We start from the raw sequence: 27,293 nt of genomic DNA on the forward strand, positions 1-27,293 counted from the left end.
CATTATATGACATTGTTACAACATCAAATCACAATGGAAACATGATTTACCCCCTCTAATCCACTCTGAAGGTTGAGGCTGCAGTGGTTACATGTGCTTGGTTTGGGGTTGCCTTTGAATGCTGGGAGAGGAACACAAATACACAATACACAGGTTGTTTAGATGGAATCGCATGAGAAGTGTGCGTGTGTGTGTGAGAGTGAGTGAATGCAATGTGTTTGTGTGTGTGTTTGTGTGTGTGTGAGTGAAATGGTCTCTGAATTTCAACCCCACCACCCCCAACAGTGCTCTCTCAGTGGCCCAGTCTGAGAAAAGTAAATTAGCTCTAATCAAGGACCATCACTAAACCATACAACTCCTTCATTGTCAAAATCTGCAGCTAACATCAAGGAGGAGGGGGCCTTTTACTGCCTTTTACTGCAGCCCCCAAGGCAATCACTGGGACAAAGCTGTCCTGTTGGAGGAGAAGGAAAGGGGAGATAGAGAAGAGACATGGAGAGGGAGTGAAGTAAGAGCAGGAGAAAAATGGAGGGAAGTTAAAAAAGGTGGAGATGAAATGAGAAAAACGGATAGGGGAGGCATATGGAGACATGGAGCCTAATGCTAGATAGACAGATAACTGTAAATTCAAACTTACAGTGCATATACTATGTGACAGTGTTTTGTGGGTTGTAATTATATAGTTCACAAGAGGTCACAAGGTCAAACTGATTAGAACTCTCAGCTCTTCGTAAAATTGCCCCCCTATCTATTTCTCTGCGAGACCATGGGCTTCAACGGTAAAAAGGGTCTAACTTGACCTTTACAACACTCTCACTAAATGCAGCAGACCATATGGTTCTGTAAATGCATTCACTAATTCAGGAATTACATTCCTACCACTGCTCTCTATCAATGCATGGCTGTAGTTTATCAGGTCTGCTGTATATATTTACTTTCCAACCCAGGAGGTGCTTTTAGCAAGCTGACCTTGATGGGAATTGCAGTGCACACACACACACACACACGTTCAGCTACTGTGGCCAGTGAGTCCCGTTACGCCGTGGCCATCCCCAGACACTGGGCAAACTCTCGCCTCAGGCTGGATTTACAGTAGAAAAACACCAGGCTTTCTCTCCTTTCCCCCTCCTTCTCTTCCTCCTCCTCCTTTAGCCTTTCCTCCTCCCCCCCCTCAGACGCAGCTTTTCATGAAACAACATACGTTCGACAGAAATCCCCAGCCGTTGCCTGGGCAAACTGGGGTGCCTATTCAAACAGGTTTGAATACCATCAAACAAGGTGGTACCCACAAAACAAAACAAACCTCATTTATGTGTATTATTATATATGTATATCTATGTACAGTATGTGCATGTGTTGGTTCAAGTTGCAGAGTGGGGTTACACCTGGTTAAGTTATTTGTGGACCCTTGAATCAACAAACGATTAGCCCCATGACTGGACGGGTTAGGAGACAGCTCTGTTTGGTGGGTGAGCGGGGCACCTTCACACTCCCTCAGCGCCACACGGATCAATAGGAGACACACACAGGAGGGCCCAGCTGCCCTCTGTCACACCTGCATGGAGGCAACACTGTCACATTTTAATAGGGTGTCAATGGACATGTCAACGAGGGGTGGGAGGTCGGAGAGGATGGCGGTACGGGCGTAGGGGCGGGAAGAGCGGGGGGGGGGGTGTCCATGAAAGGAATGCTCACAATATTTTTGTTTGTTTATTTATTTATACCAGGGGATGGAGAGGGAGGTGCATGTTGATTAAAACAAGCAGCTACAGTATGTACAGTAATGCTGCTGTCTACAGCCAGGCAGAAGCGTTTTCCTTTTTCGAGATGGTTTCCCCGAGATGGTTTCCACGTAGGTTCTGTGGCTGACCTAAAGCAACCTCTCCCAATCACACCAGGGGCCTGTACTACGAATCGAGATCAACATGCTCTGGATTACTTTCAGTTACCCGGCTACGCGAAGCCTAACAATCGCAATCACGATAAGCGGTACTACGACGGCGGTTATCAATTCTCTAACTCAACCCAGATCTTTCCAATCTAGAGAAGTGCGCGTTCACATAAAGGGGCAGTGTTTGCACCGTATGTCCAATCACAAACATGGACAAAACGAGAGCCGCATATTTCATGCAGGAGGAGCAGACATATGATACAGACAAAATTCAACAAAGTCGCTGCTGGGGGTGGGGGGGGGGTTGGGGGGGGGGGGGCGAGGAGCTGGCCCTCTCCAGCTATCAGGGTCACCCCATGACCCATGATGGAAGGAGTGGAAGGGGGCATTTCTTCAGACCCTGGTGGCAGCAGGTTGGAAGCCCAGGCATATGTATGTTTCAAGCAATCTATGTGACCATGTTCATTCAACTATTATTTATGAATATTGTAGGAGTGAAATACTGTCCTCTGCAGTGATAGGAAATACAGTGGTGTTGCTGCCACTACCCACTGTCGTCCCACTGTGCCATACAGAGGTAACAGTGAAACTAATAACTTTTGAGTTGTATTTACCACTTGCAACACAGATGGTGAGAGTGTGTGAACGTGTGGCTGTGATTGAAGTGTCATAAGTGTAATGACTTACTAATGGTGGTGGTGTCAACATAAGACACAAGTCCTTAAAGTGCTCATTTCAAATATGACTCAATTGATTAAATTGCCATGGTGTTAAACTCAGCAGGAGGAGGAACTTCTTCCTCCCCCTGAGCCTAGGGCCTCCACTTCAAGGCCAAGACAAAGACACAAGGTATAAGCAATGAACCTTGAAACACAGTAATCAAATGAACACCTTCAACTTTCTCCAAGTGTGCCTTGCAAAGGGACAATGTTCTTTATTTGCTTCAGGTTGGAGCAGACAATGTGAGGGCCCTGTATAAAAAAAACCTGGAGCTCGATTATAAGAGGCTTTTAACAAAAAAACAAGGCTGGAGACAGAAAAACTGGAATATGAGAAGAGATAGTACATGACTGAATGAATGACACTAAACTTAGTTACACTGACATATTTTTCTGTGTTCCTAGGAGAGGGAGAACACATGAGGATGTATTTGTTAAACCTTTTTCTACGTTTTGGTCTTTTTATACCTTTTTGTGTTTTTTTTGGTGTGCCTTTTGAATCTTTTGTGGGGGTTTTCACCACTTCTCTCTTTCAATGTCATATTTATTATTTTTGAAAAATTCTATAAAAGTGAATGAAACATCAAAATTCAATGAAAGTAGTGAAATTATCATTTATGTACCACTTGTGAAGAGCTTTGTACAGATACCCACATTGTTCTTTTTGGTTTGAAAGGTTTTGGTTGAAAGAAACCCCAATTTCTGATATGGAAATTATTAGAAAATGGGTCAAAGCAATCCAAGGACAAGGGTTAAGGAAGAGGAGACACCCCAGTGAATAGGGATAACCCATCGACATGAAACCTCCCCAGTTGATAACTATTAGTAGGTCAAAAATGTTTTCATTACTAGTTTCCTGTAAATGTATGTTTAAATGAGCAAATGATTAAGTTGTAAAACATGATATAATTTGCACAGGGCCTACATTTCCAGAACGGAAATAAGAACATTGAGTGAAAATCCTTGTTTCATTTTGTCAACATATTAGAGTCCAAAGTTTTAACAAAGGGAACTTTGGATATCTCTTTTTCATAACTCCATTAATCAGAATATGGTGGCAACATCCATCAAAGAAAATCCGTTGCAAATTGCGCGGCAGACCGTGTTCTAGCTCAGGTTCTCCGCATTATCCACACTATAAAAGTACCCATAGCAAAATAACGAAACGCTATGCATACAGTCTGTGGGACTGTGAGTGCACAGCTTCAATGTGTCGCATTGGCAACATACGGCTCAAGAAGCTGGCAATATGCGTAATTCCCTTTGCTAATATCTTTATCTTTCAGAAAGATACTCATGAGGGAATGCAAAAGGGTTTTGTCTAAATGTTCTGGCTCTTTTGATCGCAACTCTCACTATCCGCGCACCAAACTCCACAGGATCTTCTATGAACGGTGACGACATGAAAGTCAAGAATGAGTTAGTGGGCAGGATTTTTATACCGGTTGATCTCTGATCTCCAACTTAACCTGGTCGGGAGCAGGTTAAGTTGGAGATCAGAGATCACATGCCGTTCAGCATGTGTTACCATGGCGATATACCCCGGTAACAAGTGATCCTCCGTCGTAGTACAGAAAACCCTGGGTTGAACCTGAAGTTACCTCGCTAACGCCACATCTTGATTCATAGTACAGGCCCCAGGTGTGATTGGGAGAGGTTCAGGGTCTTGCACCATCCAATGGAGGACAGTATCTCAGACCACCTACAGCGGAGCCTGTGTATACACTGACCTGCATGGGCCAAGTATCCCTCAGGCTCTGATTGACTCCTAGTCAGGAGAATTCTCAAAAAATAAAGATATATTTTCCTGTATGATTACTGTAGCAATGCAACCGGTCCATAAAATACTATGGCTCGGAAAAAAAAACGAAATAATTTACAAGACAACCCCCAGAGTTGTGACAGTGACTTCCTCAGATGATGAAGACTACTTGTACAGTATGAATTCAGTCAGAATCAGAATTCAGTTTATTCGCCATGTATGTTATACAAAATTAGTAAAATTACTCATTCTTAGAACTAAACAATCTAAAGAATAACACCAATTTAAAATATAAAGTATATATACAAATAAGAATATGAATAAGAATGAGCAGCATGAGTGGTCAACATAGTGCAATCATACTGAGATAAAGGTGGCTTATGCATAATGTAATTGCCATTAAATGGACTTATAATAGTTATATAAATGTTAGTGGGAGTCATTGGCCTTGTTTAACAGGCCAGTAGCAAATGGAAAGAAACTGTTCTTATGGCGTGAAGTTTTGGTCCTGATGGACCAGCCTTCTGCCGGAGGGGAGTGGCTGGAACAGGAAGTGTCCAGGGTGGGAGGGGTCGGCCATAATCTTCCTCGCTCGCCTCAGGGTCCTCGAGCTGTACAGGTCCTCGAGGGTGGGCAGATTGCAGCCAATCGCCTTCTCAGCAGTGCGGATGATACGCTGCAGTCTGCTCTTGTCCTTGGCAGTGGCAGCAGCGTACCAGATGGTGATGGAAGAGGTGAGGATGGACTCAATGATGGCTGTGTAGAAGTGCAAATTCATTGTCTTTGGCAGGTTGAATTTCTTCAGCTGCCGTAGGAAGTACATCCTCTGTTGTACTTTTTTGGTGAGGGAGCTGATGTTCAGTTCCCACTTGAGGTCCTGGGAGAGGATGGTGCCCAGGAAGCGGAAGGACTCCACAGTGCTGACTGGGGAGTCTCACAGGGTGATGGGGTGAGTGGGGCTGTATTCTTCCTGAAGTCCACAACCATCTCCACTGTCTTAAGAGCATTGAGCTCTAAGTTGTTCTATCTACACAAGGTCACCAGGTTGTCAGCTTCCCACCTGTAATCAGACTCGTTGCCGTCAGAGATGAGCCCAATGAGGGTGGTGTCATCCGCAAACTTTAGAAGTTTGACAGACGGATGACTGGAGATGCAGCTGTTGGTGTACAGGGAGAAGAGCGGAGGGGAAAGGACGCAGCCCTGAGGGGATCTGGTGCTGATAGACCAGGAGTCAGAGACTGTGTTCCCAGCTTAATGCACTGCTTCCTGTCAGACAGGAAGTTTTTGATCCACCTGCAGGTGGAGTCCGGCATGTTCAGCTGGGAAAGCTTGTCCTGAAGCAGGGCGGGGGATGATGGTGTTGAAGGCAGAGCTGAAATCCACAAACAGGCATGGCCGGATTAAGACAATGGGCTTTACGGGCCGCAGCCCCGGGCCTCGCCACCAGGGGGGCCTCTGGTTGCCCGATGTCGAATGAGTCAACGGCACTGCGCATAACATTAGAAAAATTCAGAGTGAAAACAAAAATAATGTTATGCGCAGTGCCGATGACTCATTCGACATCGGGCAACCAGAGGCCCCCCTGGTGGCGAGGCCCCGGGGCTGCGGCCCGTAAAGCCCCATTGTCTTAAATCGGCCATGCAAACAGGATCCTGGCGTAGGATGCTGGGGAGTCCCAGTGCTGTTAGGGTGAAGTGGAGGGCCCATGTTAACTACGTCAGGGTCATGTCCAATGCTGCAGTGTTGCCTATAATACTGACTTAATGAACAAATTCACTTAATTTGTACTCATTTATCCCTCAGTTTTGTGTCCATGAAAAGAAAAGAAAATCCGACCATAATATAGGTATATCTACGTTCCTGCAAGGGTGGGAACAATATGTTTTCTCAAAAGCACTGAATATTTCATGTAAACATTTGGGTTGTAGGCCTATTTTCCGGAAAATATAGCTAAGAGCATGACTCCAACGTAATGTTCATATTAGGCTAGGCTACATAAAGCTAAAATAACTATTTTGCACTGAAATTAATGTAAAAGTTTCCGCTCGCGCGCCATGCGCGCTCGTATTAACGTGAAGTTCCGATTTCACCTCACATCAAAACCTTGACCAGGTAGACTATTAGGTTCGGGTAACGGGTTAAGCACCAAATGTTCAGTTTCAACTTCCCTTGCAGTCTTAAAGAAATCGCCACGGCACACAACACAATTGGTTCGGGTACGGTGGGAAAAAATGTAAGGTTCGCCCGAAACCGAATCCCGTCCAAAAGCCCAATATTCGACCGAATCCGAATCCTGGATTTGATGGCATCCCTAGTCAATAGAGCATGACATACTGCGCCAACTTCTTTCTTTTCTTTCAACTTCTTCTCTACTTTGAAGAGCTCATTGATGAGTTTGCATTGAGAAAAAGAGCAGAAAACGGACCTTTTAATATCACTGATGTGATGATGGTGAGTCCACATATTTAAACTGATCATATTTATAAAGTGGTTCTGTGGACTTTAAAGCTGACACTGATGTGTGTGTCAGTGCACCTGGCGTGGGTTTGTGTGCGTGTCATGATGTGCGCCGGGGCGATATAGGGGCCTCATCCTGGTAATTAGCCAGGCCTCAAAATGTCTTAATCCGGCCCTGCAAACAGGATCCTGGCGTAGGATGCTGGGGAGTCCAGGTGCTGTAGGGTGAAGTGGAGGGCCATGTTAACTACGTCAGGGTCATGTCCAATGCTGCAGTGTTGCCTATAATATGACTTAATGAACAAATTCACTTAAATTGTACTATTTTTCCCTCAGTTTTGTGTCCATGAAAAGAAAAGAAAAAATCCGACCATAATATAGGTCAGCAGGCAAGAGCTCGGTTGCAGCTGCACTGTCTAACCAGCTGTTGACAAACTCAACTGTCACTAGGACCAAGCAGACCGCCTCACCGCAGGCTTCACCTGTTCGCATGCACACTTTTCATCTCTTACCTGACTTTGCCTTCCACAGCTCATGAAATCACCCATCGAAGTCTCATGCCGAGAATGATGTCGTATGTGGGCTGCAGCTTACTGCTCTTGTCGGTGTCCGCTTTCGCGGGTGTCTCCCTGGCTGAGATGGTGTTCCGTTGTCCAAGTTGCACCGCGGAGCGACAGGCTGCGTGTCCGAGGCTCACCGAGACTTGTGCAGAGATAGTGCGCGAACCGGGGTGCGGGTGTTGTCCCGTGTGCGCCCGGCAAGTGGGCGAGTTGTGCGGTGTGTATACCCCGCGATGCTCCAGTGGGCTGCGGTGCTACCCGAAGCCGGACTCCGAGCTTCCCTTAGAGCAACTGGTCGAGGGGCAAGGGTTGTGCGGACACCAAGTGGACATCGAGGCAAACGGGAATCCAGAGCATCGTGAACATATAAGCGGTCAGTTTAATCCAAGCTTTACATTTTGCCATGCGGGGCAAGCAAGTTAATTTTCAATAGATGGCACCTCATACCTGTCTGTTTAATATTAACTTATAAAAGCACTATCAGCGGAAAGTTTTAAATTATCAAAATGCTCACATTGTCTTGCAAATAATGACCCCACCGTGGAATAAGGACTTTTTATTTATTTAGATATAAACTAATTCTGTTCTCCTAATTAGTGCGTCAGTCTAGCCTACCCCACTCAACGTGCATAATGTCTCAATGCATCAAAGACAAAATGTGAAGCAGTTACCAATTTATTTGTATTGAACTATCTCATGCCCCTTTGGTTCCTTTTGACAGTAAGCCTAGAACAGGGGTCTCCAACTCCGGTCCTGGAGAGCTACCATCCTGTAGGTTTTCACTTCAACTGCAAATAATGTAGCCTCATTTAGTAGCTCATCATCCAGCAAATTAGTATAATCAGGCGTGCTAAATTGAAGTTGAAGTGAAAACAGTCTGGATGGAGACCCCTGCTCTAGAGTAATTGTAACTGTCAATCACTACAGCAAACATGGTTTCACATCCATCCAACATGAACGTCAACAACGATTAGGTTTGTTGGCCTCTGTCTCTGTCGACACAGTGAGGAGGTTAGTTGTAGTTCTCAACCAACACCTGGACATCAGTCCATCCTGCCTAGCCCAAGACCACATTATATAATATTCCTGCAATGACACTTTTTCTATGATAGAACATTTGAGAAATGTTTTTTTTTATATACAGTTGCCATTTCCCAGGTTTGGAGCAGCCTGAAGCACATGAATGCAGCATTGATCTTTGTGAGCTGGATTTCAGCCTTTGACCAGGGTTGGGAGAGAGGGGGGTGGAGGCACAGCAAACTGTCACCTACAGCATATAGCATGTTATGAAGTGCTAGGTTATTTTTATTTATTTATTTATTTGTCAGGGACAACGCAGCGCATATTATTACATACATAGATAATGTTGTAGATGTGTTGCACAAAAGGTTTTTAGCCAATAGGCTAATTTGCAACCCCAGTCCCTGGTCAGACCTTTCTAAAAAGTTAGGCAAATACAATTTACTGCATAGTGTGAGTTACACAATCATGCAGCAGATGCAATATATTAGTCTATCAACATTTCACAGATTCATGACCACATTACACACAACAGCACATCCCATAACAACACAATACATTACAACAGGGACGTAACAACACAATACATTACAACAGGGACAACAGAGACACACTATGTGCTCCTGCCTTTATGGACCTGACTTAGTGGCTACATGTTTGGTTTTCTTTCAGCCAGTGTTTCACCTTTCTATTGAATGTTTTCAGTGCGGTTTGTGTTTTTATTTCAGTTGGTAAATTATTCCATAAATGGGTCCCTATCACTGAAAAACATGATTGGCCGAAAGTGGTTTTGCGCACCTCTACTATGCAGTTGCCACCCACTGCCCCCCTAGTGGCCACTCTTCTTGTATTTGTTTTTGACACAAAGGGACAGAGTACGGCTGGAGCTAAATTATTGGAACATTTAAAAATCAGTTTAATAAAAGAGAACTTCATAAACTATCAAAATTAAAAAGCTTGTATTTCTGTCAAATCAAACAGTGGTGCCACATTGTTGGTTTCTGGTCTATTATTTTCAGTGCCTGTTTGTGTTATGATGTGATGACTTTGTTTGACTGTTGTCTTGGAAGCTTGACCCCATACTAGATCCTTATTATTATGTGTTGGAGCTTGTTCAGGTGTGTCCTGTGCAGGTCAATGTCTTATTGTAGATCATCTAGATTGACAAGATCCTGCACCCTGAACTGATGGAGGGTTAGTGACCACACACTTGTACATCTCTCTCTCGTTTTCTCTCGCGCTCTCTCTCTCTCTCTCTCTCTCGTTTTTTTTTCTCTCTCTCTCTCTCTCTCTCTCTCTCTCTCTCTCTCTCTCTCTCTCTCTCTCTCTCTCTCTCTCTCTCTCTCTCTCTCTCTCTCTCTGTCTCTCTCTCTCGTTTTCTCTCTCTCTCTCTCTCTCTCTCTCTCTCTCTCTCTCTCTCGTTTTCTCTCTCTCTCTCTCTCTCTCTCTCTCTCTCTCTCTCTCACTACTTCCTTGCTCAGTTTTTCTTTATATTCCTGTATCGCTTTCTCTCACTCTATTTATCTTTCTGCCTCTTTCTCTTTCCCTTTCTATCTCCTCTATTCTGTCTACTGCCTCTCTTCCCCGTAAGAAGATACAGCTGTTAAGATTGTGTCCACCTATCTAGTCACACTTCCTTTACAACCCAAACCATATCTGGTATATTATACTCACACCTGAATGGGGAAAAAACCTCAATGGAAATGTTGCTGTCTGGCCGCCTGACCTCTGATATAACAGGGCTGGCTAACAATGGGCATTCATCTGCACCTGCCAGGGTGCCCAGTCTATGCCCGCCAGACAGAAATAGCCCCCTTTAATCCGCAAACACCCATGATTCTTCAAAACGCACAGGTCTGTGCCAGCAGCCCCCCAAGCTACTGCTCCTCCAGCCTCTGTGCCAAGAATCCCTGCGTGCCTTTGTGGCGTTCCAGTATAAACTCCCCCCCCTCTTTCTTTCTCTCTCTCTCTTTCTTTTTTTTCTTTCTTTCTCTCTCTTTCTTATTTTCTTTCTTTCTCTCTTTCATTCTCCCCCAGTCCATCCCCGCTCCTTCCTCCTTCCCGTGCTGCGGAGCTTGGAGATAAGACAAACAAAGTCTAAATGTTGAGCTGAGTGAGGTTCCTGTGCTCCAGGACTCGAGAGAGGGCTTTGCCCCTCACACAGCTAGGTAGATGTGCCTGCAAGGCAGTGATGACTAAGGTTTTGTGAGATTTGAATGTTGCATTTGTGTAGAGAGAAATAGAGAGATGTGTTTATTTTTCATTCTTCAGCACTGTACAGGTATTGAATGCTCAATTTGCCCATGCCCAAAACTCCAATTAACCCTCCTGTTATCTTCACCATATTCCATCCTCGCATTTTAAACGTCCAGAAAATGATTATTATTAAAATAGTTTATGTGCCAGGGTACTTAATGTTTCCTTGTTGACTGCCTAATTATCCCTTTAAATAATACATCCCCCCACCCCCATTATACATCCAGAATATGATCCAGATCACCATAAAATGACACTGTTTAGGTGAGGGGTGTTAGAGGAATTTTTAAGGGTTGGAGGTTAGTTTAGGGCCCTAGAGCAAAGGTAAGGTTTTGAAGACCATAACATTGTTGGTCATCTCACCAGAATATCATCCAAAACAACCTAAACAAATGTTGATATTTTTAATATGTTTTATACATCTAAAACAGCTTAGAGTCAAATTGACCCCAAATAACACAGATGCGAACAAATTGTGTACAGATCAAAAACAAATCATATTATAGTTTAAATGTTAACCCATCATTACTGCAGTAAATTAAAGATGGTAATGCATAAGGTTACACCCAAGTTTAAACACAGTTAAACAAAGGTCATAAACAAATTATACACAAGTTAGTATCACAATAGACAAGTGACACACACTATTTTAAAAGGCAAGTACTATATATACTACAGAAAACATACAAATGTAATCAACAATGATCTGGTACTGGTAGAAAAGAAGTTGAAAGGTTGTACAGTACCGGGTGTTGAAGTTTCTTCCTAACAGAAGTAACTGAAGCACCCTTTTGAAACCCTTTGTCCTAAGAATTTTGCTTGACAAAGAGAGAGAGAGAGTTCAGGGAAGAAGAAGGCAAGTTGGAAGAAGGCCTCTAAATACGAGCCAGGGCCTGTCCAATACTTATTCTCAGATACCTCTCTCACCCTATGTCTGTCTACTTCTTCCCTTTATCTCTCTCTTCCCCTCTCTTTCTTTCTCTTTCTGTCTCTTGTTTCTCTCCCTCCCCTTCTTCCAGGCCATATAGCCTCTCTTTCCCTCTCTTCCTCTCAGGCCAGATAGCCTGAAAGGTAAACAGAAACCTGAATACGTGTTTCAAGGAAAACAGTCCCTGCAGACGCTGATGTGGACAATGGATGGTCTTTATTTGCAGTTAGAACTCCTCACCACTTGCTGGCATCACCTGAACTGAAACCGCCCCACAAGACCGATCTCAGTGGACGGTTGGCCTTCTGCTAAACTCTAAAGTTGTTTGGCTTCGTTTAGTTTATGGTCGGACAGTGCACTCTTGCTGTTGCTCAATCTCAATCTTGTAGCAATCAAGTTGTGTATTTTCAATATTTGTACTACCTTCTGTAGTTTTTCGTATGTGGGTTCTGATCCCTGAGCCCTATACTTAACTCTGGATTGTAAGTGCCACGATGGTGGTTCACTTTTTACCACGATAGATCACCATGGTTACTCTAGTGCACACCTAACCTGCTCCGTAGCAGGTTATGTTCGAGATAAGAGACCAACACGTGTAAAAGCACCGCCTACTGACCAACCAAAATCTTATTTGAAAATGGCATTACCATTTGTCTTAGATCCTGTGGATCTAATTGGATGGAAAACAGTATTAAGAGTCTGATCTACTACTGCCAGGGGCGGACTGGCCATCGGGGATACCGGGGGAATCCCCGGTGGGCCGACGGTGTTGGGATGGTCCTAAATACCGGCCCACTTCCATCACCAACCGGCCCTCCCTCTGACATCGCCGACACCTTTAACTGTTTTCCATTTTACACAGCTTGAACACATAATTTTATCTAAAACAGTCTGGTTTCACTTTTTATACTCCCCCTCGCAATCTGTATTCACACTCATGGTGCCTATTTTTCGAAAACTTTCTGACATGTCTTCTGAAATGTGTTCTGACAGACTTCGGACGTTCAACGTAAGAAAAGATATATATGATGTAATTTCTTTGTAATCATACAAAATAATGTTAAGTGTATGGGTATTTTTCCAAGTAGGCCACTGATTGGTCGATAAGTGCGATGCATTGAGTGGGCAACTCGCCGTGTACTGAATGGGCCGCACGCCGTTTATTGAGTGGGCCGGTCTGAACAGTAACTCCCAAGCCACTTTTTTCCCCCAGTCCGCCCCTGACTACTGCCTTAGGCCGTGTTCACACTTGACTTATATTTTGCCTTCAGCTCTTTTTTAGATGCAACCCTATGGGAAAAGGAAAAAAGCGGACGCCTTTTTAAAAACCTCCTACCTTAGTTACCAGGCTATGGCTCCTCAAACGCCAAAGCTAAAGCAAGTAATTGCATTTTATTCGCCATAGTAGCTAGTTATCAATAAGTAACCAACAGAAAATTAGTAACTTATGCATACACAGAGTCGCAATTTTCTTGAATTATGCTCTTAAAATCTTCGTATTTGTTGCTAATTAATGTATTCTCTTCTTGAGTGAAGTACGGCGCTCTAGACTGGTCCATGTTCGTAATTGGTCATATTTTGCAAACACGCCCCTTTTTGTGAACGAGCTCATTGCTCAATTGGGGAAATATAGGTTGGGTTAAGGAGTTGACAGCCACAGTCGTGATACTACTTAGCGCAATTGCGGTTGTTAGGCTTAGTGAAGCAAGATAACAATAATTTATCCCGGGCGTGTTAAACTTGCTTCGCAGTACAGGGACCGGGGGCCTCCTTTATAAGAGTGCGTGCACACAAAAATATTCAGATTTATAAAACAGTGTGCACGCACATCCCATTAATCCCAATTTACTGGATCACGTGCGCAAGCGTTTTACCTTACCCAAGTAACGCCCCTAATTGCCTATAAATGGTAACTGACACGCCCCAAATTAAGATTAATAGGATCAGGTTTAGTAACACTTTTAGTGTGGTAAATGCACTGATTCTAATTGACAATGACAGGGCCACTATCATATTGACAGTTATACGCAACGAACATGTGAAAACATATATGAACCTGTGCATTTGCATCTACCTGACTGAAGCAAAAGCATCAGCTTTAACCTCATTTGTCCTCATGTTCACCTAATTATTTATGAGACTACAATTCATAACATGCAAGAAGTGTTGAATGATTATAGATCCAATCAAATATTTTTCCTGATTAAACTACACATATTTTAGGGGTTATTTTGCATAAATAGATTTTGCCCTTTGCATTTATCGGAAATCATGTTTTTTTGTGCGTGCACTCCAGTGAACTCTTCATATGTAACATGTGAGGTTATATTTAGATTTATTTTTAACAATGCTATCTACTTGAAGGTTTGTCTAGAGTTTCATCCTTCTGCAATTGGAGTTGCAATTTCCCATTTCTCAAAGTTTTGTGCGTACGCATGGTTCACAGTATGCATGGAGGACCGCACATTCTTACAAGTTTTTATTTTTATAAATTACAAAGTTTGCATACGAACTGGGATAGAATTGGGTACTTTGAATTATTTATAATACAATTACTGTATTTAGAGTATGTTGCTGTGAATGACAACCAATCTACGCTGCCAGTCATGACACTTCTCCCCAGTGTGCTATTCTGGGAATTTTACAAGCATCTGCTATAAAAAGCAAGAAGTTCCCGAGTCCCATTGTGAGAGTCTTAACTCAAGCAGCAGACCGGACAGGAAGCCCTAAGCCCTGTTGGTGTTGCAGAGCCCCACAGCCCACCTCAGTGGAACAGTGTGTACTGAAGGTGTGGTGTCCATCCAGAGTGGGGTCCTGACCTTGCATAAGTGTGTGCATTTGTGTGTATGTGCTTACGTGCGTGTGTTGTTAGACTTCTCAGGTTTCCTCTATTGAGTCGAAACTACTTAAAGTGTACTTGAAGACCAAAGGGATTGTGTTATAGAAGAAAACAAAAGGCTTCCCAGCCATGTGTGTGTGTGCATGTGTGGGGGTGGGGGGCTTATTTAAGTATTCTTGTGGGGACTAGAAGTCCCCTCAAGAATATTCAAACAAGGAACATTTTATGTTGTGGGGACATTTTCCTGGTCCTCACAAGTTCAAGAGCAATTTTCTAAGGAGGTTAGGGTTATAATTAGTGTTTGGGTTACAATTGCATTTACCTTTATCTGAGTGAGTTCCAAATATTTCCAACAGTCCCCACAGCGTAAGTAATTATTCCAAAATGGTAGCTAGCCAGCCTAGTTTAGTTAGCTGCCGGGCTAAGGTACCTAGCATTATACTCATAGCAATGTTACTAAGGCATTTGTCGCGTAGTTTTTGTTTGTCCGAAAATAATCAATTGAAATGTTCAAAACACAAATATGCAACGTTATGCTGAGGCGCTTACATATTTGTTATGCTACTCCTTAATGGGTAAGGATTGGTGTTGGGAGTTGATTTCAGAGTTAGGGACTAGGGTAAGCTTCAGGGTTCCAATTTTTTGGTTAAGGTTGAGGTTAGGGTTAGGGGCTGGGGAAAACAGGGTTTGGGTTAGGGTTCCTATTTTCAAGGGGACTGAATGGTGAGTCCCCACAAGAATGGCAATACAAACATGTGTGTGTTTGTGTGTGTGTGCATTTTCATCCGTGATTCTCACACACCCCTGACTCCAGTTGACGTTTGCTTTCCAGTCTTCAAAGAGAAACCAGAGAGTTTCAAGGAGTGTCTCATAGAGTGTGTTTGTGTGGCTGTGTGTGTGTGTGTGTGTATATGTATGTGTGGTGATGGCTAAAGGCGCCAGTTCCTTCTTTTGAAAATGTTTTTACATTTCCGTTCGCTTTGTAACTTAATAAACTTTTAGTAACCGTATGAGTTCTTACATAACTGTTCAAGTGCCCATAGATAGTCCTTCTACCCTCTTCTCAGACCATCTTCCTGCACACTCACAATCTCTTTTCTCTCTTTCTCTAATTTTCTTTCCTATTTTATTCTTATTTCTCTCTCCTTCTATCTACCATATTCTCACTCTCTCTTTCTCCTCTTCTGTCTGTAACACTCTAACACACTGAGAATCCTTCTTAGACATAGTAATAAAAACTTTCAGAATTTCTTTCTCTCTTTGTCTCTCTTTCTCACAAATACACACATTCAAAGTCTCTCCCTCACACACTGTATACACACCTCCCCTACTGCCGGTGTTATTCTTCCATTTCTCTCTAGCTCCAGAGAGAAGGGCCTGGAGAGAGGTCGCCTTCCATGTGGGCCCTGGAGGCCTCTGTCTGTTGTCAGAAAAAACACATCTAGTTGGACTCGCAGACCTCTGCCATTGTTTGTTCCCTCTGTTTGGAGAGAAGTGCTTTAAAACATTGGTCAATGTTTAACCCAGCTATCTCTCTGGCCGAACTACAGACAGAGTCCCACATACGTCCTACTGTACTACAGTAACAGTGTCTTTTGTTCTCACTGTGGGTTGTGATTTCTACAGTACTAGTGTCCCCCCTCATTCCTGTGTTGAAATCAAGGCCAATCAGCCACTGCTTTCTTATCCATTGATACATTCTATATTGTTATTCATTTTTATAATAATGTAGAACTGCTGGCTCAATTATTTTTATTTTTTTTTCTATTTACTGTAAATCCTATCCTTTGACCTTTATGCCCCGTAAAAACTTTGCAACTGCAACTGTGTGTGTGACCTGGTCGTTATTCTTGATTTGTCGTTTAACCTTGTCCAATCAGTTGGTTGTCTAATAATTATGAACACAAAACCTGAACTTTTCTTGTGGGGACGGACAACAATCTATTGCACGATCTGGTGTCGTCGTGTAGGGTTGCACATGTCCAGAGTTGCACATGTAGTGCAGGGTTGCAGATGTTGGGCAGGGTTGCAGATGTTGTGCAGGGTTGCAGATGTAGGCAGGGTTGCAGATTTTGTTGCAGAAGTTGTTCAGGGCTGCAGATGCAGTGCCTGGTTGCACATGTAGGGTTGCAGATGCACTGCGGGCTTGCAGATGTCATGCAAAGTTGCAGATGTTGTGCAGGGTTGATGAATTTCAGATTCAGGTTGGACCAATGGCGGTACCAGCGTAATACCAGGAGCCTTGAGAGGCACACTGCACACTGCCGTCCTCCCTCGAGGGAGGCTAGCTTCCACGGTGACACAGCACCACTGTCTTTTGTCCTTCCTCCCTCCATCCCCAGGTGAGACAGGGGACCTCCACCTCGACCTGGTTCTGACGGAAATCCCAGTGCTGAGGAAGCCTGCCAAGGAGAACCCATGGCTGGGGCCCAAGGAGAGCGCTGTGCGACAGCACCGCCAGGAGATGATGACCAAGATGAAGAGCAACAAGGTTGAGGAGCCCAAGCCCTCCAGACCCAAGCAGGTGAGTGGGACTGCATGTCACTGGACAATAAATGATGTCCTATCATTTCCTATACTACAGGAATCTTATGTGGTGTGAAGGAACCTAAAGCTGGTTGAAATAAACGCAACACTGTGCACATACTGTACCAACACGACATGTTTATCCTAGCGGTAGACACTGCTAACACATTCTCATTTGTATGTAATGGCCGCCAGCATGATGTTGGTATTCAAAGCTGAAAGTAGTTTATTTCCTGTGTATGATGATGTTTTGAACAGTAAAAAGAAAATAAAGTGGAGCATTGTTTCAGACTTAACTGACTGATTTTTGTTCTGGGATTAATCACGGTGCAGTGCTGCCCCCTTCTGGTGCTGCACAGATGTGGTGATCAAAGATTCTAGAGTTTCTAAGACATCAACAGTGAATATTCCCAAAGCCCCTGGCAGTATTATACATTATTCCTAATAGTGTACATCAACTGAAACTACCAATCAATGGATTCAACTTGGTGAATCAAATTAAGTAACTCAAGATAGTTTGGACTAAGGAACATAATAGTTTGGACAAACATTTGGATCAAGTTTCATGTAATCAACCAAACTTTGTATCCTAAGCATCATTGGACAACTTAAAAAAAAAAAACATGCTTATTCAGTCATACCACATTTTAAACCTTGTGAGTAATGATTTTGACATTTCTCAGTTGCCAAGTTTGAAAACAGCTTAATTTGCCCTGCTTTTATCATTGGCTCTACATCAAGATTTATTAGGCAAGACTGTGTCCTGGCCACTGCCAAACTGCTCCAGTCAAGAGTAATCTATTTAACTAATATGTGTAGGAGACATAACTGTGGATATTAGCAATATCTTGGATATTAGCAATATCTTGGATATCTTGGAACATCATTGTATGTTGGATTGTTGGACTTTCATCTAACGCCACATAAATTTAATTGGCATTGTCAAAGAGGGTTTATGGGTGATAGATCCACCTTGTATCAATTATTAAAGTAAATAACATTATTTTACCTGAGTCACCTCATGGAAAAAGCTGACTGTGGAAATGTGTGAGCCGTTGTTTGGTCACACATTAGTGTGTGCTACACTCTCCAAGAGGAGGTTCAAATGCTTCATAATTAAAGATATCATACCTCGGTTTCTGTCAGCCAAAACAATTTGTCTTTCAATCTGTCTTCCTCACATTCTTTCTTAGTCAAAGGTCAGTCTGTGTGAGTCAGTATTGTTTATCTGTTATCACAGACCCAGTGTCAGCTGGAGCTGGATCAGGTTCTGGAGAGGATCTCCAAGATGCCCTTCAGAGACAACCGAGGCCCCCTGGAGGACCTGTATGCCCTGCACATCCCCAACTGTGACAAGAGAGGGCAATATAACCTGAAACAGGTAACTCGTTCATTCATCTACATTCATCTTTTGTTAAAGAAACAGTGCATATATATATACATATATATATATATATATATATATATATACATATATACATATATATATATATATATATATATATACACACATATACACACACCCCAACGCAGCCATATCTCCAGATCATTTGCCTACTCACCTACACACACCTGACCTTCCAGTGTAAGATGTCACTGCATGGCCAGAGGGGGGAGTGCTGGTGCGTTAACCCCCAGACTGGCCGGCCCATCCCAGCAGCCCCCACTGTGAGGGGAGACCCAAACTGCAGCGAGTATGCAGCCGGACCCGAGATGGACCCCCCCGTCTTACCCCAGAAATAGTACGGCCCAGATACCCCCAAGCACCAGTCATGAATGACAAACAGGAAACAGTATTTGAAACCCTTAAGTAAGCTATATGTTATGTTTGTGTGTGTCTGTATGTGCTTATACAACTACTACTTCTAGTTTGGTTGGTTTGGTTGGGTACAATGACTGTACATTTTTGTCGTTTGAAGACGTAGCCACCAGATTGTATCTTAGCTTGGGGGTTGAATCAACAGTTAAGTAATGAGGACATTATGATAAAACATACTTTAAATGAATAATCATTTCAGTTCATTTTATTGCGCAAAGAACTTGTAGCCAGTTCCTCCATTTCAGCTGTAGTTTATATTGGACTACATTTACCCCTAAATTAAAGTCTAAACCCTGCCATGACACCTTCTTTACATTTCGTCAAGGGGGAGTCCTGGAGACAGACTGGTCATGACCAGGACCAAATCTCTTCACACGTGTGTACTTTTAAAGTGCATTGCTGTCAAACGAGTCGTTCCATGTTGGATCAGCTATGTAACGTAAAATGATTTGACCAAAGACTCTGAAGTGATATGACCTTAACAACTACCTGTGCCGAGCCTTTAGATGTTTGGTAATGTGCTTTCTTTTGTATTTAACCATGATTTCTTGTATATTATGACCTAATCACTTGCAACTGTGATGGCATGTTGTTGGAAATGGTCTTCAACCCTTCTGCTGAGCTGGGGAACAACCCATTCATTTGAATCAAGTGTGTTGGAGCATGAAAACATCTAGAACATACAGGACAGGGGGCCCTGTAGACCAGGGTTGAAGACCACTGGCGTAGTGTACTAACATGATGTCAGTGTATGTCTGTTCATATAGTTCTCTACCACAATGTCAGTGTGTCACCAAGATGTTATGGGTCATATTACTGTGATGTCAACACCTATGCCATGTCCTTCAGATTACTACTTCATTTCCAGTCATTGATTTTTTGGGAAAGGCCACGCATTTTAGGTACTCTGTAGAAATAATGTAAAGAAATAACTTTCTGTAAACTATTGTTTTTACAAACACACATTATTAGACATTTAGGAACACTGTAGAATTACAGAATATTTAGATATGGATAATGGCTTGTAAGATTAGTCACATGATTAAATGGAGGTGAACTACTGTAAGCAGCGTGTTTGTTTGTTTAAGAATCTAAGATCTTGCCTACAATCAGACTTCAAGGTTCATTTCACACAGATGTCTCTGTCTCCTTCTGGCAAAAACGGTAGCTGGAGCAAGATCAAGACAGTGGGCTTGAATGAAACTACTCCAGAACACCTTGACATAACTGAGTACATGACTTTATTTAAATAACTGATTTTCCATTACAAAAAAAGACAAGGTTACATAAATTACACACAGAATAAATATTACACTGTGATATTCACATAAGAGATGGAATCTATATGCTTCTTTATATTGAGAAATTTTGGAAATATCATTGCATTTTTGTCTTACGTGCAATCAAGGCAAAGACAGAGTTGAGATATTTTGTTTAGTGATTCTTTGGTCGAAGGCCATGGGCTGAGGAGCCTGTGTCAGCACTAAAATAACCTACAACAAAACTCTGGACGATGGGGCCTTTTACTTTACGACTGCAGTTTCATTGACAAATGTAATGCTTGAATATAATAGCAATCTTAAACCCGATATACATTTTCTTGACAAGCTATTTCCAAAATAGTTACGCCAATCTTAGGTCCAAGTCAAAGTCTCTCTCTGCTGCAGCTGTCCCTGTTCAACGACATGATGGATTTGGATGTAAATCTAAATTCAAAGTGGAATAGGAGAGAAGGGACCGAGATTTACATACAAACCCAGCGATCCTCACCTCTCCAGAGAGAGGGCAGCCAGCAGGGGTGGAGACAGATTTGCCTGGGCTGGGATTAGGGGCCTCTCGGGTGGGAGGTGTTTTGCATGTGGTCAGAGTCTGTCCTGTCTAGGTAAATGGGAGGCAGTATTGTCTGCTGGGCTGTGTGTGGGATCTATTCTGTCACTGTCAAGACACCACAGATTAGTCTTCAAGGGGAACTGAACGTACAGAGGAATGTGCTTCAAAACATCACAGACAATATCGTAGGAGAATGCATGGTAGGCAGACACACTTAGAAGTGCTGAAAGAGTGACAGGAGTGATGAAAGCTGGTCTCGTTGCACTGAGAGAGACAGCAGGGCCAGAGTCTTTTGAAGGAAAATAGAACACTTCTGAACAGAAAAGACAGTCCCCTATAAATGCGTCCCTGAATCCCATGGCCCGGATAGAGGGTTCCCATTGAGATTACATGGACAAGATAAGAGATTTGAAAAATAGAATCTGGTATGTAACTATCTTTAATACAAACTAGAGGACTGAAATATACATGTTGCTTAAAACCATTTTTTTTTTATCAGCCTGTCTGTCAGTACCTACACACAATCCAATGATCTAGGATAATATAACATAGGTCTTGTCTGTTCAAAATCAGTGACAGTCCAGAACACCACGATTACATATTTCCACACCTTACTTTCTAGAGTCCCTGACTTGATTTTGTATGTTTGTGAGCTTGATTAACATGAGGATCAAGGGGTCAGAAACTTCTGTCAGTTGGTTCAAACTAGAGGAGCATCAGCTGCACGTGACCTCACCACCAAGCCAGCCTCTTACTTGTCTTTTATCTCTCCCTCTTTCTTTCTTTCTTTCTTTCTTTCTCTTTCATTAGTTGTTGCTGATGTTCTCCAGGTCTTTGCACTGAATGTCTCCCCCGCTGTAGTCAGTTCCTGGGAGCTTCACGCCAAAGCTGTCCACACACCAGCAGATCCCACGCTTCCGTCCGCGAGACGGTTTACACTGCGGGGAGGGGAGGGGGAGAGGGGGGGAATAATGAAGGAGAGATGATGAGGGAGAGTGGAAAAAAGGGGGAGAAGAGAAAGGAAGGGAGGGGGAGAGGAGAGACACATGGAGGAAGATAGTGTACAAAGAGAGCGAGGTAAAGTGAGCGAGTGGAAGTGAGAGAGACAAACAGCGTGCTTCTGTGGAAAGACTTGGACTTTGAAGGACAGGTTTGTCACAATCAATTCTAGTGTGTGTGTGTGTATGAGTACCTGCTTGCGCTTGTAGAAGCCCTTCTTGTCACAGTTGGGTATGTAGAGGGAGAAGGCCATGACCTGAGAGGTGTGCTTCATGTTCTGAATAATCCCATCCAGCTTTCTCCTGCAGGGACCCTAACACACACATACACATCCAATTAAACTATTTCATGTATTACTACACTGCTCATATTGTGCACTGCTGTGTGTATGCACCTATGGAATCTGGACTTACAATCTCTGGCTGCAGTTTGTCTATTGTGAGGGGAGAGTAGTCAAGGCCAGAGACAGAGTGGATCTTGGCCTTCTGTCTTTTGCGTTCCATGGCAATTTTCAGAGCCTGAGCCTTCCTACTGCTCATTTGTTCATCTCTGCTGTACAGGGGTACCTGGAAATAAGGTACGAAGGGAGGGAGGAAGAAGGGAGGACAAAGAACTGCTTCATGAATTCACAAAACTTCCCAAATCCCCCAAATGTTCCAACCAGCAGCACAGTAATAGATGCATCTGTAAGACATCGGCACTCATGTAGACTCACCTTGGCCTGGGGCAGGATAGAGTCAGGAGAGTTCCCAACTGTGGAGAGAGGTGGAGGGAGGGAGTAAATTAGAGTTACACAGTGTGAATGACAACGGATCAAATATTATTCCATCAAGAACATATCTATTAAGTGTTTCCCCAGCCTCAAACTGTGAGAGTGATGGTGCATTCACACTTTCACTGATTTCATGCTGTGCAACCCTGTGCTATTACAAGCTAAATGCTCTGTGTGGTTGTTCACAAAGTGAAAGGAAACTACATGCAGCTAACTATCTAGATACCTAGCTATTATCGCCCTTGTTTGTTAAACCGAGTAGTTGGTCAAACTCACTCCTATGTATAGATACAGCCCACCTGAGCCATGAAAAAGCTATCTTTACGGTGGCAAAGATGGCTGGAACAGTGTTTATGGGATGAGGGCATGAAATTGCGGATGCTCTACAGATGAGCGACGCGACAACACCTGTTACATTTGCATTGTCTGTTTTACAATAAACAAACAAAAGGTTTATGATGGCTGAGATGGCATTGCTGCGTTTTTGTTTGAATCTCAGTAATCAGACAAAAATGGATCATATAGCACTGGGACACCGCACATTCGTTATGGGGTCTATTGATTGGTCGGCGTCATCAAAACTTTTCTCAAGTTTACAATTGCTCAGCTTATATTTACATCCCACAACACGTGAATCCCATACTGCGTACTGCTCCTCACCGCCCCTCGTCTTTCCCCCAATCCCCCATTTCATTGACGATGTACTGGAACTTGCCGCACCGCATTACGTGAACGCACCATGAAGGCCGGTATTCACTGGCACAAGGCGAAATGAGCTTGGCTGTCATTGAGCTTGAGTTGTGAAAGAGTTGACGTTCCTTATGGTGAAGATGTGGCCACTAGATGGCGATAGTGTTAAGTTAAGCTGTCTTCCTTAATGCTGGTTCACGCCACTGAGTTCTGCAACAAGAGGTGTAATTCAGAAGGCCAAGCCTGCTTAGAGCAATCCTGTGAATCATGAGAGATTTAACACCATCAGAGTGAACACCAAACACTATCTGAGTCAGCACCAAACACCATCAGTCAACACCATCAGAGTCAAAACCAATAGAGGACTTCTAAAACCACTGACAGGACCCTGCATGTGGTGTCACTCATGAGTCTGAAAGAGCACAACTCAATACCTTCTTTCTTTTGCTCTCTCCATGTTTTCTATTGTTGTCTCTCTGCTCTCTCTAACTCCCTCTCCCTGCTATCACTCTCTCTATGGTCTATAACTGCCTCCACCTCTCTCTCTCTCTTGCAATCAGGGTAGTGATTGAATTAATGCTTTAGATTTGAAGATGGTGAGCTGAACATATTTCAGCACAATTGTTTGTCATCGAATACTATGATAACAATATTCCTTTCTCTATATAATTCCTCCTTTTCCCTCTCTCCATCCATCCCTCCTTTCTTTCTATCATAGTCCCCCCCCATGCCCTCCCTTTGTTCTGCAGCCTCCTTCTCTCTCTCTTCCTTCCTCTCCCTTCTCCACCCTCCCCTACCCTACCTTACTCCATTCTCCTCTTCCAGGATGTGGCGTGTAATCGGCGTCCTAGCTGCCCAGTGAAACAGGGTCATCACCCAGAAAATCTCCCCTAGTGACGTCATCTCGGCTTTTTCTCAGAAAATACGAAAATTCAGTTTTCCTTCCTTTTCCTCTCGTCTCCTCCGCTGACAATGTTCTTTCTGGAAGGCCCAGAGGGGTGACAGATGAGCCAGCATCTCAAACTCCAATCATGTCCTAATCCCCTGCCCTGCGCAACTCTAATCTCATAGCTGACGGATCACGTCTCTCTCTTTAGATTGTTTGCTTCCTGTTTTTTTAGGGATTCAGTGTTGGGATTTTCTGGAAACATTCATGTCCCTGGAAATCCCACTTAGAATTACACATGACGGAAATACTTCTGATCTCTCTCTTCCTTCCTTTCTGTTTCGCTCCCTATATCTGTCTGTGCACTAACACAGAACCGGAAATTAGAAGATTTTTACTACAGTAAATCCTGCTACAAATAGACACAGACAGCCAGATGCACTGTGCAGGCAAAGTAGGAATCAGGGAGAAACTGCTGAATCACTGATCACTGCACAGAGGGAGGGAACAGGAGGAGGGGGAGGAATGAGAGGAGGGAGAGAGGCGGGTAAGGGTGAGAGGAGGGAGAGGGATAGAAAATGAGAAGGAAAGGCAGTAAGGAAAGGACATGGGGGAGAAGGGAGACTGAGGAAAGAGGAGGGTGGGTAGAGGGGAGAGGTAGAAAACAACTGGAGAGAAAACGTTGCTCTCCTATGCCAACAATGACCAACAATCCACCACACATGCACAAAAAACAATAAGCATCTATTTTTTTCACTCGGATACTTACGACAGCGCCGATGTGACTAGGTGGGGGTCGCGGCAGACACCGTGACGGTCCCTAATATACCGCTCATGAAAGGCGCGATGTGCCACGGAGAAGATGCCTATAATCTTCTGGGTGTCTCATGTATTTAGCTCGAGCCCCGAGGCACTTGGTCACTCGCACGAAGAAGCCCTTCTCTTTAAAAAACGGGTTTCAGTTAGCATGCTGATGTCAGCACTTTATCCCGAGATGACAGGTTGGTGGGGCTCCTCCGCGACCGTGTTACAATGGTCATTGAGGTCGTGAGGCCATTACGCTCGCAGCTAACATGTTGACACAGGATGTTGTGAACACGTGTAAGAACACAAAGTCAAGGCGTGATTCAAGGATAAAGTGTCTAATTATCATGACTAATGAGGACTTCACTAAGACTTATACTTACGAGTTGTATGTCAGCCTAAGGTGACGTTCGAGCCTACTAATAAATATTGTTCGAGGTAAACTTAATATTTTTCAGCCAAAATAGGAAACCCACAAAATGAACAGATTTTATAAAGCCTAAAGAAAGAATGGGTTTCCTAATTAAACTAGGCTACAACTATCAATGTATAGTGTATATGAAGGTATAAGTACAGGCATAAATCGAGAAAGATATAGAAAAAATCTGAAATGATTACCCCGTGAAGTATGCAGCGATTTGTACATCTTTTCGTTTGTGCAAACTCCTCTGCCGTGGAGGAGCGCGTGCAGCGGCTTCTCTTCCCCGTTCTTCGGCAGGCAGCGGAGCCCCCGCGAGCATGTCCCGGTGTACACACCACAAGATTGGCCCTCAGTGAGCGCGCACGTCTGGCAGCACCCGCAACCGGGTTCCTTCACCAACTGGCATCCGATCGGCACCGGCGGACACATGGAGAGCGCCTTTTGGTCACACGGTTCACACGGCACATACGAGCCGCAACTATACTCGCTCAGGAGAAACGTTACTAGGAGAGTAAAACTCCTCCACATCTTCCCTTGAAATGTAGCTTTTTCCGAAATCCCTGCACTACTATCAACTGCCTATTTTGTGTAATGCAGTAGGCTACTTGTTATGCGTCTTGTCATCAGGGGTTTCCAACGAAAGTCCAAAGTGCTTCTCGCATCCACAGGTGTAGACTACGCCACCTATCTCACTGCAACACTTGCCTTAGCTCACTTTACGGCAGTTTCTTGAAGGAGTCTACTTTCTTATTCAAAAAGTCAAACTGTAAACCACAAAAATTGTCTGAAAACAGGGTTAATACCCCTGGGTCTTTTTGGTACGCTTGTTTCCTGTACGCACTTAAACTACATACTCTCAAAGGGATCTGTTCATCGACCTATCTATTCTCTGAGGGATCTCCGTCGACTATCCTCGTGTAGTTTAAACTTTGAATGTGATCTGGATCTTCGATCTTGGCTTTTTAAAAACTGCCAGAGGCAAAGCCAGAAAGGATGGGTATGTCAAACGACGTTGAAAGGGGCGGCGCGCCTGTCATCTCCGATTGGGTTTACAAGGCGGGTGCTGGCACGTTCCCAAGCAGGCTCCCTTGACTAGGCGCTGTAAGGGGCAAATAAATAGCCTACAACAATTCCCTATGACTGCGACGCAGTCGAGCGAGGATTTACAACACTCTGATTTGTCAGTGTGGACTCTGAATGTGAATTTGGCTGTTTCACTCTTTAACAGTTATTGAACCCTGACAAAATCACCTTCACACAATCCCTAACCCTCCTTCCAAAAAGACCAGGTAGTCATTTGTTATAGTGTAGTCTAACTGTATGAAACCCAGACGTATTTAAGATATTTTTGTTTGTTTGGTTTCTGTCAATTTAGGAAAGTGTTGATGCAGACCATCTACGTCTCAGTAAATCCCTAGTTACTGCTGTTGTTAAATCCGATGACAATTAAATGTATGGGATGTTGTAGGGTTAGAGTTAGGGTTAACCCTAACCCAATGTTCCGATTGGGATAGCTCCAGACCTTGACAAAGATGCATGATTTAAAAGTGAAAAGAGTAGATTTGAACCTGACAGACCGAGATTGCATGTTTGATGGATTATATAGGCAGATCAACCAGTAATGGACTCTCTCTCTCCAAGAATTACGTGTGGTCATGGTTAAAGTGTGGACAGTGTGACCTGTGGTTTAGCGAGGGTCTGCATGTGGCCAGTTAAACTGGTTCAGAAATTGCTAGAGAGACTATTGTGAATGTGACCTCACTGATCATACAAGAGGATGTTCCAAGAAATTGTTACAACCAGCTACGGTTACATGGTGTTTCAGATAGATGCCGGAAGTGGGTGTACAGCTTAAACCAGAATGGATTTTAATTTAGTTTTGTGACGATTCATGTTTACACGTAGGCCAGCTGTCAATATTTGGATTGACAAATAGGCCTATTACTGTAAAGGGTAAAATGTGAGGGGATGCAATAAACGAAACTAATCATGAGGCAATTCAGTATTGCTTTTATGTCATGTAAAATTAATGAAGAAGCTGTCTTAACCTGCTTGTGTTTTGTCTATTTGCATGTGTTTTCTTAATTTGCAGCGCGTTTGCACATGTCGGCCAC

General features: G+C 43.5%; 2 protein-coding genes across 3 annotated transcripts; one reads left to right on the top strand and one right to left on the bottom strand.

Moving 5' to 3' along the window:
- Positions 1-7,336: 7,336 nt before the first annotated feature.
- On the top strand, positions 7,337-20,836 carry igfbp2a (insulin-like growth factor binding protein 2a). Of its 2 annotated transcripts, XR_006956843.1 has the most exons (5): positions 7,337-7,762; positions 16,775-16,956; positions 18,199-18,339; positions 18,543-18,768; positions 19,103-20,836. XR_006956843.1 is itself a non-coding variant. In XM_047030778.1 (4 exons), exons 1-4 carry the CDS (start codon positions 7,387-7,389, stop codon positions 18,699-18,701), a joined length of 858 nt encoding a protein of 285 aa, XP_046886734.1. In that variant the 5' UTR covers positions 7,337-7,386; the 3' UTR covers positions 18,702-20,836. The 2 variants fall into 2 exon arrangements, 1 of the variants encoding a protein (XP_046886734.1); XM_047030778.1 differs by having other exon boundaries at positions 18,543-20,836.
- Positions 20,837-21,380: 544 nt separating this feature from the next.
- On the bottom strand, positions 21,381-26,140 carry LOC124474543 (insulin-like growth factor-binding protein 5). Its single transcript, XM_047030779.1, has 5 exons — positions 25,377-26,140; positions 22,322-22,359; positions 22,020-22,172; positions 21,800-21,919; positions 21,381-21,545 (listed from the first exon to the last, which is right to left on the bottom strand). The coding sequence occupies exons 1-5, from the start codon at positions 25,705-25,707 to the stop codon at positions 21,414-21,416; spliced, it is 774 nt and encodes a 257-aa protein (XP_046886735.1). The 5' UTR covers positions 25,708-26,140; the 3' UTR covers positions 21,381-21,413.
- Between the last annotated feature and the right edge of the window lie 1,153 nt (positions 26,141-27,293).

The sequence above is a fragment of the Hypomesus transpacificus genome, chromosome 12 (genome assembly GCF_021917145.1).
Source record: "Hypomesus transpacificus isolate Combined female chromosome 12, fHypTra1, whole genome shotgun sequence".
Classification (NCBI taxonomy): Eukaryota; Metazoa; Chordata; class Actinopteri; order Osmeriformes; family Osmeridae; genus Hypomesus; species Hypomesus transpacificus.